Source organism: Porites lutea, chromosome 6 (assembly GCF_958299795.1).
Source record: "Porites lutea chromosome 6, jaPorLute2.1, whole genome shotgun sequence".
NCBI classification, from domain to species: domain Eukaryota; kingdom Metazoa; phylum Cnidaria; class Anthozoa; order Scleractinia; family Poritidae; genus Porites; species Porites lutea.
In genome coordinates this window covers 25,563,685-25,575,351 of record NC_133206.1, presented here as the reverse complement: position 1 = coordinate 25,575,351, position 11,667 = coordinate 25,563,685, and the positions used below count along the sequence as shown (strand labels likewise).

The window sequence follows — 11,667 nt, the reverse complement described above, 5'->3', positions numbered from 1 at the left end:
GGCATCACACGACTCCTGCACTTTGTCGGGGGCACCCATCGACAATTTTCGGAAAATATCTGTTCGGAGGACGATTTGAGATCTAGAATTTTCGGAACATTTGTTGTAAAATTTCTTGCTTGCCTGCCTCTCCTAGGATTTTCGAACATCTAAAAAATGGTATAGTTGCCCACTTTTAACGGATTTTTAACCTAAAAAGGTCGCCTAGAATTTTCGGGAGCCTTTTTTCTGGCTGAAATTTTCGAAAATGTAAGTTTTGATCCCTATAATTTTCGGATCACTAGACTTCCAGCCAGGAAATCCGAACAGATGAAAAATTTTTAGGGGATAAAAATATGCCTATATCTACCGTTTAAATACTAAAATACGTATAAAAATGCTGTTTAAGTGGTTTTGAACTATATTCTCGCTGGGTGCCCCTGACTTAGTCGTATTGGAAGTTATATGGCCTTCAGAGCTTCGCTCTAACTAGTAGGTCCTTAACGGAGATTTTCCCTTGCGATAAAATATGAGGGGAGCTGAGGCTCCTTAAAGTTTTCTCTTTTCTCTTCGTTGCTGGTTTTGTATAAGGTGCCATTTCCTTATACGTATTCTCTTCAGGCTAGGTAAGGCCAGGTGGTATTGTGTAACAAAAGGTAGAAGTTTTTTGTGTGCGGATTTGTTTCTCTGTTGTAGGGCTGTTTTCCTGTCGCAAATTTTACCTCAGAGAGGTACTTTCTTAAAGTAGCGGCAGTGTAGCTTCTTTCTAACAGGCGGTTTTGAAAATTTCTGATATTGCTCTCAGATGTGATCTGCGAGGAATTAGTCCTTAGGAGCCTGAGGGCTTCTCCTTTAATGAAGTCTTTTTTCACCCCTGGTAGGTGACACGAATAGAAGTTCGTGTACTGGAAGGTTTCTGTTAGTTTGTAATGTGTTTGCACGTCTAGGGTTGATTCCTTGTCGAATTCAACCCTTTTGTACACTTTTGTGTCCTAGAACGTGATCTCTCAGTTTTTGACATCTAAGCCGTGAATTTTATCTTACAGTGAAAGTTATTTGTCTTTTCCACAAAGCTCTCTATTTTGTCTAGACTTGTGTCCCATAACGAAAACACATCGTCAATATACCTTTTCCAAAAAAGCGGTTTGATGCAACTCTGACTTAGTACACTTTTTTTTTTATAAGAATATATTTCATAAGAATATCGAGGCTGAAATTTGCGAAATTTTAAGAATATTTTAAGAATAAAGCCGAGGCTGAGATTTTAAAAAGGACAGATATAATTTTGTGTGTTGAAACATCTGTAAATACACCATGCACACATTTCTCATGTACAGACGACCCTTGCTGGTTAACAAAGAGTTTACTGCAGTGATTACACTTAATTGTCCTTGACATAGTTGAAAAAAAATCGGGTACTTTCGTTTCCATCACTCTATTTCTGTGGGAAATGCTTTTTTTAAAGCCAAAACGGCCAAGTGTCGTTTGACGTGACATCTTGACCTCGCTGACTACAACGAAAAGCGATGGAGCACGGGCACAATATAACGCGAAACAGATCTAGATACCAAACACTTGTAATTGATACCCCAATAAATTCTAAAACGGACATGTCATAAGCTATAATTTAAGAATAATGCAAGAATATTTTCAGCCTGAAATCGGCAGAAAAATAAGAATATTCAGCCTGGGCCGGAAAAACAACATTCTTATAAAAAAAGAGTGTATTTGTTTTTCTATTCTGGCCATGAGGATGTTTGCAAAAGCAACGGCCGTCTTTGTCCCCATGGTTGCTCCATGAGTTTGTAGGTAGTTGCTACCGCAAAATTGGAACGAGTTTTCTGTTAATATAAGGTAGAACATTTCTCTTAGGTACTTGGTGGGTATAGGGGGCTTTGTCCCTATAAAAAACTGCGTATGCGTGACATACGGTGGTTACGCCCTCTTCGTGTGGTATGTTGGTGTAGAGACTACTAACGTCCATAGAGACTAGGACTATATTCTTAGCCAATTTTGTACTCTCAATAAAATTCAGTAAGTCTGTCGTATCTTTTAGATACGAGTCTTGTTTCTGCGCTATTGGCTGAATGCGATGATCTACAAAATTAATGTAGATATCCGCTCCGTGGGGCCACCGCACCCTGATATTATAGCCGCGATAGTTCGCCGGCAATAGTCAAAAGACAACATCAATTTTGACAGTTTGAATAATTAATGAAACTGTCTATTTTACACGAAATACATCTGTTGTTGGAAAACAAAAGTAACCCTTTTGAGAAAAAGTAAGATAAAATGTAACTGGCCCTATTTAATTTCACTTCCGACCGGAAAGATTGCGTGAAAGAAAGCAGGAGCTACTGGAACATCTTTGTACTTAGGTCATGTTTGTCATATTCAGATCCTATTAAACCTAGGAAAAAACCCTTTCTTTGCTTGGTCATAAATCCTTGTTATGTCACTCCATGTTTTATTAATCCATGTTTTATCGCTGCATGTTTTATTAATCCATGTTTTATCACTCCATGTCTTATTGATCCATGTTTAATTAATCCAGTCTATGTTTTATCACATGTCTTCCCTGACAAAAGAAAATCACTTTTAGTTATTCAGATCCAGGAGACACTTTAGAGAATAAATTAAACGACCTGAAACCCTTATATAGTCGCCAGAAGAGCTTTTTCAAAACAAGTTAAAGAAAATGCTCTTGCATTGGAGGGCAAATCTTTCCGACCAGAATAAACAACAACAACAACAGGAAAAAATATGCGTGTTATGTACGATATATGACCTCTCAGTATGAAACAAACCTTTGATCGACACGTGTCAATATTGTTGGACTAGCCAAGCCAATCAGGTGCTGCGTTCGCTAGCGAACGCAGGTTTTCAAAATAGAGGAGTTTGTCTGCAAGCGTTTCCTTCCTTCCCCTCCCTCTCCTCCCTCTTTCATATTTGGGCGCTCGCTTCATTTCTCGCGCGGTGAAAACCGAAAGTCTGTAGCGTTGCAGTTGTGTCCTCCGTCGCAGTTTGGTCCTCTCACCTATCAACCAATAGAATGCGTTCTTATTTGTTCCAAGCGAAGTGCGTTGTGATCGTGTTTTCTCCATGTGACTTCCCAACTAGAGGAAGGCTATAGGATGAGTTTTGTTCGTTTCGTTTTCCAGATCCTACGGTGGCTCTGAGGTGACATGCTGAAAACCTGATACTTTTCTCCTGCTTGCGACTTTTGCAGCGACTTTTTGGCATATTCTTCATGTGAGAATACCATATATGCATCCACTATATAGAAAACAATGTTATGTTCGGAATATATTACAATTGTTCAGCTACCCTCATTATCTTTCATTTTCCTTCATCTTCCTTCATTTACCCTCATTACCTTTCATTTTATTCATTTATTTATTCTTTTTATTTTCCCATTAAGCAGAAATACAACAACAGTATACAGAAATATATTAAAGATAATATACAATATTCCAACTAAATTATTTACAAGATCAAATGTGGTAAAGGTAAGGAAGCCTATACAGAAGCCGGGGGCTTATAAACTATAGGCTTCCTGGAACTATAGGGTAAACCATACAAGTCAAGGGTACTGAATGAAAATTTGGATTAATTTAATTCTCCTTCATCTTCCTTAATTTACCCCCATTTGCTGTCATCCTCCTTCATCTTCCTTCATTTACTCCCATTAGCTTTCATTCTCCTTCATCTTCCTTCATTCACCCTCATTGGCTTTCATCCCCCCGTCCGGTGCAAACAGGTAATGCGATAATTCTTGCAGAAGTCCCGAGTCGACTAGCATACCACTATCGTGTCTCCTGCCCTTGACTGGACCAAACAGACTTGCAATAAACCCATTTGGTGCAACTACGGACTGAAACTTTATCTCATGCACCTTTTCATGTCCGTTATAGAGAATTCTTTGGTTTTCATCTGGCTTACATATGGCTCCCACTGTTCCGTCTATGAAACCCCAACAGTTTTTGAGTGGAGCTCCTTTATTATGTATAGTGGCAGCAAAATGACAGGGACGGTCCCTGGAAAGCCATGGCTGATTTAAATCTGCGAGAAGGTGGCTATATTCATCGAATAAATAGCCCATCATTCGGTTTGTAATCGTGTAAAGTTGTGGAACTGGTCTCCCGAATCGAGCAACCATATCTGCAAATCGACACGGGTATGCAAAACGCTTCAACAGCACACTCAATGTCGCTCCCGACTCCTCTTAGGAGTAATTTGTTTGTTTATTGTCACGTGACTCAAAACATTTTTTTGCTTTGGTCGAGTTTGCTATCGTGGGCGAGGATAGTATTTGAGTATATTCTACCTGTATTAGCATTTGAGGCCGAACAGTTCGGTAAGTTAGCCTTTTTTTCTATATTTGAGAATTGTTATGGTAACTTCGAGTGATATTTACCTCTGTAATTTGCCAGAAAACCACATACAAGTTTCTAGGAACTGACCACGAGGTCTGCGCCCAATGTCTTCCTTTGCTGTCGTTTGAGTACGATTGTTATCTACAAGTTGATACAAGATTTACATTGTGCAAGTAGTGCGTTTTCGACGTTCAAAATAAAGTTGGCTGAAATTCTTCGAGTCTGCCGTGATTCGAACTAACACTCAAAGCCTCCGTTCCGTCCACAAGAACGCCATTGGGGCATTTCATTGTGTCGCGAATATTAAGATTTTCTCCGAGTAAATAAATATCGTTCTTGAAAAACCGAAACTCAGCCTTACACTCATCATCTGTCATAGAATCAAGATCGAAGCGACCATACTTCCAATAAGGAAATTCGAGATTTTCAGAAGAATTTTAATCGTACAACAGGCAAACTCTGTATCATCAATGCTTCCATCTTGATAGGCAAACAATAAAGCTTCCCCTGCCTCTCTGAATGTTGCCATTTATGGTGTATAACACCAGCTATAAAACGAAAATGTGTTTAGCGGAGTTTAAAGGATTTGCACAGCTCTGCCTCTGTCGTCGCGTTCGCATCCGTAACTTTGTTTCTCCCGCGCTCGTGACGGCCTTCTCGCCCCGGGCACTTCTCGGTTTCGGTGTTTTCAAACTGCGTCGCGTTCTGGTTCGTAAAGTCTCTATTAACACAACACCTTCTGTCATCATGTCATTATTCTGCTGCCGTTTTCTTTGCCTTTGTATTTCTCTTTCGCATTGCCTTTTTCTATTCATTCTAGCTCTGTCTCGTTCTGCTTGCCGGCGTTCTTCCCGATAATTTTCTTTCCTTCTTCTCGCCCTGACTCTTTCTACTTGCCGACTTTCTTCGCTAAAATGTTGTCTTCTTCTTCTTTTTCTTCTTCTTCTAACGCGCTCTCTTTGGCGATTGTCTTCGCCTGCTCTCTGCCGTTCACCTTCTCTTTGCTCTCTGCTTAAAACCTGTCATCTACACGCTAAAATCTCTCTGCTGTTGTTTGTTGACAGAATAGCTTTCGTAAGTTGTAATAAAAAGTTATAAAGGCTCTGTCGAAAAATCTTTTTGCTAAGTTGCTTTGAAACTTCTTTTTCAAAACCAGTTGCGCGATATAACTGCGCGACGTTGCGCCATGCGATTTCCCGCCAAAAAACCTGTACTTTCCTCTACCCCAAGAGTCCATGCGGACTACTTTCCACTACCCGGAAGGTCCGTACGGACGGACGTACGTTGACGTCATAACCAAAATTTCTCGGATGGATAGCTTATTAAATTATCTTAGTTATGGTGTTCCGCTCGCGTGCGCTTCGCGCGCGCAAGGAACTCCCCTATTAGAGAGGTCACCTAGAGAGTGCTGCCTGGTACCCAGTCTCTTGCAATCACCCTTGGGGGATATTTGAGTTAATTGTTAAGGAAAGCGGGGACGCTCTACGCTCCTTTCCACCATCCCCCTCTTGCGCTTCTCGCTTGTCTCGTTGTTGCTTGGCTTAGGCAGGCTTAGAGTGTTCAGTAACTAAAATCAAACCCAAAATTCAGTGTCTTGTTAATTTCTGAATCTCAATTGATTAACGTTTTTGTACTTCTCGAGCAGATACACGCTGTTCATTCCAATTTTGGGAACAAAACGAAACTAATAATAATAATATTAATAATTATTACTAGTTCTGTGCCTAAGTAATTTACAATTATAACTGTAAGTTTTGGAAACTAAGATTTTGATATGTTCATTTATTGGTATCGCTCACTGATAACCTGTCAATATGTTTGTGTAACCGCCAGCAGGAAATGGTACATAACGCAAATTATTGACACCTGGTCCCCAGAGTAAAGAGGTTAAAGTTTGTATGTGTTGTTTGCTTCCAACGGTCGAGATTTTGTTTCCGTTGTCCGTATTAGAGAGGTATTTTTAGAAGAAATGTATAAGAATTTTGTCAAAGCATTGATTTTTAAAATTTATCTTTACTAAGCTAGGGGCTAACTAGATAACTTAATTACTTTTGTTAGCTAGACAATTTCAGTCAGTAATTTATCAGCTTATCACTTCCCTTTTTGAGGCTTTGCAAGTTTTCTAACTGAAAGAATATTTTTTAAATGTATAAAGAGTTGGCAACATAAAGATTATTGTTGTTGGTCTAAGGATAAGAGGAGGGGGCGGGCTCCCCGGGTCCCTCCCCTGGATTCACCATTGATTTAGCAGGATCGATAGTAGTATACTAGGGTCAAAGATGAGCCCCGTTGGTGTCTTCCCCTGCCTTCCCTTTATTAATATGCGTAAGGGTCGAGTCCATGACGTCACCCATTGTTACTACTTAGGTAAAAATGCGTTCCTCCATACTAATGAGGGTCTCCCTGCATACTAACTCGGTATAGGTTTACTAATGAGCGACTCTGTACTTCAATATAAACAATAGACTTGCCTAGACTTGCCCGGGATCTTTTAACCCTGATTGGCTCATGTAGAATCTATTATGTCTTCAAAATAAAAGTGCACCTTCCGTTCAACATTTTATTCCTGCAAGTCAGTTTGCTTGGAAAAAAAATTTATTCCAGCTCGCTTGTTTGAGAAAACGTTATTCACTTTTTATCACCATGGCTTTTGTTATGGATGTCCGCGAATTTCAAGCTCTTTTGGTTGCCTGTTTCTCGATCCAAGAATTGGAACTTTTGATCCAGTCTATTTTGATTCCGGAAGAGTGGTTCCCAATGGCACATGCTCGGCTGCCGGAACTCACAGCCCAAGAGATACCAATAAGTAATTTGTTCCATCTTAGTTCTTCGCTGATCTTTTTGTTGTTGTTGTTTTAGTTTCAACGTTACGGTTAATAGAAGCAAGTGTAAGATTAAAAGTCTGACTAAACTAAATTATTCCTGCAGATTGAAATCAATCATGACACGGGTAATGATGAAGTCAACGAAGCTGATGAGCTCGAGAAATTTGTAAGTATATTTTGCCTGAACTTTATGTCGGTTCTAAGTTTAAATAGAAAATTGATCTTTATTGTTCTCTCTCGTTTACTCTAGATGCTAGGGGGTGTTAACGCAGGTTTTGAAACCGACGAGTTACTGAGCGATTCGGTAAGTTTTTCGAATATGTTATCTCACGAACTTTACAAACTTCACGCACAATTTCATTAGCTCAAGTTCGTTATGTTAATAGACTCGACTTGGTTTAGATTTGCATCTGACCTATCGCGTATCTTTTGTTATCCTCGTTAAAGAAACAAAAGGACTCCAAACTCGATTTGTTTCAACTTTTTATAGACAGTTGTAATATAATACTCATCGAATATGTTTCTTTGCTTTACAAGTTTACAGCTGAAGAAAAACAGGTCGTAAATGAGATGGAACGTATGGCGCTAGACAAGGTAAGGTTAAGTCCATTTCCTTTTTAATACGCAACGTAAATGATTTGTTTAGTGATGAAACAACAATACGAATCTGCTAGCTTACCCGTTCAATGCCCACCTATTTCTTAAAATGAGCGAGATTTCAAAACCTAAAGTAATCTGATTTCTTCTCTTCTTATCTAGAATAACGAGTCGGCACCGTTATCAACGCAAGATACATAGGATAATTTCTTGGATGAAGTACGTTTTTCATTTCATGATCATTGAATTATTTTGCTTTCATTAAATACAGTGTTCATTGTGCGCCAAATCTTACGTTGTTATCTTTTATTTACCTGCAGTGGAAAGGTGAAGCCAGTGAATTACCCACTTGGAACCCGTCCAAAACCGTAAGTGGTCTTTCATTTTCACTTGTTTTATAGAACTGATACGCCGAATACGCTATGAAGAAGTGCAAACGTTCCATTTTAAGTTTTTGAAATGTATACCTTTTGAAAATTAAATTCTTTAGGCTCACCAAAAAGACAATATCATTAATTCCATCGTTTATGAGAGTCAGAAGAATATAAAAGTTACATTTGGCTTGTTATTTATTATTTGAAGGCTTAAATAGTTTATTCTCGGTTATCGATTCCGCTTTTCACTGATCAAATATTATCTTCTCTCAAAGTGAATTCGTTTTTGCGGATGATTGCACCCATATTACAAATTGCCCTATTCTTCTGTTCAAAATAAACACAAAGCATTCGCTCAGTGTTATAATATTCAGTCATCAAGCCCAGTTGAAGAAAATGGACAGCGTATTATATACTCAAACAGGTATCACACTAACTTAAGTTTTTTCCACTAAGCAGTTGAATGTAGCATTATAGCAGTTATTATAATAGTATCCCCCGATTATGATCTCTGAAAGTCAGTTGTGTTGTGGATCAGTACACATTAAATTAAATTTATTCTGTTGATTCAACATCAAAAACAAACCATCTAACCAATTGTTGAGTTATCACGTTCATTGTAGAAAAATCGAGTCTATCAGAGTTAGTTTAGCTTTACACTTAGACTAGGTCATATTTACTAATTATAGGAAATTCAATCCGGGGAAGGTGAACTCCCAGCGAAAAAGCCTCGCAAAGAGCATCGTTGTGACACCTGCGGTAAGACCTTTACTCGCCCCAATTATCTAATAACTCTCGAACATATGCATACTGGGGAGAAACCGTACGAATGCACCCGCTGTGATAAGAAGTTTTCAGACAAATCTGCTCTTAACCGACACCTGAAAGCGCACGAGAAACGAGCCTTACAACGCACTTTCACTTGTGGTACATGTGGCGAAACTTTCCACAACCGCGCCCCTTACAACGCTTATATTCGCACCGCTCATCAACAACCCGTCGCTGCAACTAGAAAACGCACTGCTCAAAAAACTACAGATGCTCCTTCCACGAAAAGACCTAAGAGATCGGACCAAACAAGTACGAGTACCGCTTCAGAGCCAGCTTCCACAGCAAGTGCTGAAAACGGCGCTGCTAGCTGGCAACCTGATCTATTCTCATTCCAGCCAACCTTGATCCAGCTAGCGAAGAAAACATCACCCAAACATACTGGCAACATTGGCCGCAGATCCGTACGCGTTTTAGCCGCCACAATCGTTTACAAGACTGGTACAATTTCCGCCTGTCTTCGATCAGTCCTGCCTCCCTCCGCGAACAACTTAACCGCATCTTTGCTGACCAGAGCACGGTTTTCAAAGTCAACTTTTCCTTTGCTTTTATTCTCCGTAACAAAGAAACTGCAGCCATCCAGTACCACCACCCTTCTGCGAACAACAATTTGGTGCTAGAATAGCTGTTCCTGATTTCAAGTCCAGACGATTTTGAGCGCTTATATCAGCAGATAGCGGAGATCCATTACTTGGAGTGGATTGGACTGCAGAGACCAAATTCAAAATGGGTGGTGGATCTGGTGACGAATGTGACGTGGTTTGTTTGGAAGATTCGAGACCACCCGATCGGCCGTGGCAAATATCCACCAGGTTATATCGTGGACAACATGGGAATCACCCCACTCGATCGCGATATCAGAAGAGGCAGGCCTTATGAAGATAATCTGTGTTTTTTTCCCGCTGTCTGGCCCTCCACAACTGTTGCCATACTAAGAACCTAGAAAGAGATACCAAGCACTATTACCAACAGTATCGAGACGCTGGCCTATACAAAAAGAAGTTCCATGGGGTCAAGTTGTTCGAACTAGACAACCTAGAAAAATCGTATGAAGTATACAGTCTCGCGCCTACTCAGAGCCACAGTGAAGACGAAGACGATGAAGAAAATACTCCCGAGATTGCCTGCACTCCTCCGCCGCTCACATCGCCACTACTCCACCACACTCTACTTGAACCCCTACGAAAACCATTTCTCGTATATTAAAGATCTCGCCCGGTACTCCAAATCCTTCTGCAGTTCTCGTTGTGGTAAAAACTGGAAGAAATCGTCCAGATTGAATAGACAGGAAAAGACCTGTGACGGCAAAGTCCAGCTGACGTACCCAGGCGGAGCTTACTATGTTCCGACGACTGTCTTTGAGCAACTAGAAAACGAAGGCATCATCGTCCCTGAAGAAGCACGCTATTTTCCCTACCATGCAACTTTCGATTTTGAATGTTACTTTGATAAAGAGAAAGCTCAAGAATTAAAGAACACAGACAAGTTGAATTGGCAGTCATCTCATGTGCCTTTGAGTGTGAAGGTCTGTAGTAACGTGTCTGGTTACCAAGAACCGAAATGTTTCGTGTCTAACGGCGACCCAAACGAGTTCATTACAGAATTTATCCAGTACCTCACCAAGATAAGCCTGAAAAGTTCCTCTCTGCTTCGTGAACAGTACGCAGACGTATTTGAAGCGCTCAAGACCGTAAGAGCCCCAGAAGCGAGAGACGATCAATTAGCGCAAATTCCGGTAGGCATCCAAGAGGACAGTCAGCAAGCTGAAAGTGAGGAAAATGAAAATAGCGAAGAAGAATTAAGCGACAACGAAAGAAATATTGACTTAATGACGAGCGATGATGAAGACGAAGAAGAAATTGAACCGGAGAACGAAGAAGATCGCGCATTTCTCGATGATGAGACAGAAGAACAGGAAGATATATCTTTTTACAGAAGTCTGAACGTAGAGCTAGACAGTGAGAGGAGACAAGAGAGAAGACAACAGCGACAACAGGCATCCCAGTATGAAGATGTGTTGTTCGGTCAAGAACAGACCAGCGACAACAAAGTGTTGAACGAACTAGAAGAAAAACTGAACGTTTATCTTAATGAACTACCCGTGCTAGGCTTTAATTATTGCAAGTACGATCTCAACGCTGTGAAAAAATTTCTGTCCCCGTACCTGATAGAAAATCACCCCATCAAGTTCACTGTCAAAAAAAACAACAACCATATGTGTATCAAGACCGAATACCTCTAGCTCCTGGACATTTCGAACTATGTTGCGCCGGGATTCAGCTATGACCAGTTTCTAAGAGCGTATGAATGCGAGCAGACCAAAGGTTTCTTCCAGTACGAGTGGGTCGATGGGTTAGATAAGCTGAACGAGACATCACTATCCCCTCATGCTTCTTTCTATTCATCTCTCAAAAACACCAGCATAACAGCACAAGAATATGAGTATTACCAGTAAGTGTGGGAAAAAAATAACAAGCAGACATTTGAAGATTTTCTCGTGTGGTACAACAACCTGGATGTGGTGCCGTTTATAGAAGCGTTTGATAAAATGAGTCAATTCTAGCGGAAAGGAAGATCGATATGTTCAAAGACGGGATTTCAGTCCCTGGTCTCACCCTCAAGTACCTCTTCTCATACCTCTCACCTCAAACCTACTTTAGTCTCCTCGATCAAGCTAACAGTGACTTG

At 40.3% G+C, this 11,667-nt stretch overlaps 1 protein-coding gene across 1 annotated transcript; it reads right to left on the bottom strand.

Moving 5' to 3' along the window:
• Positions 1-3,694: 3,694 nt before the first annotated feature.
• On the bottom strand, positions 3,695-4,884 carry LOC140942072 (uncharacterized). Its single transcript, XM_073391052.1, is given in 3 exon segments — positions 3,695-4,191; positions 4,600-4,809; positions 4,812-4,884. Coding segments are annotated over 3 exon segments (780 nt in total).
• Positions 4,885-11,667: the final 6,783 nt, after the last annotated feature.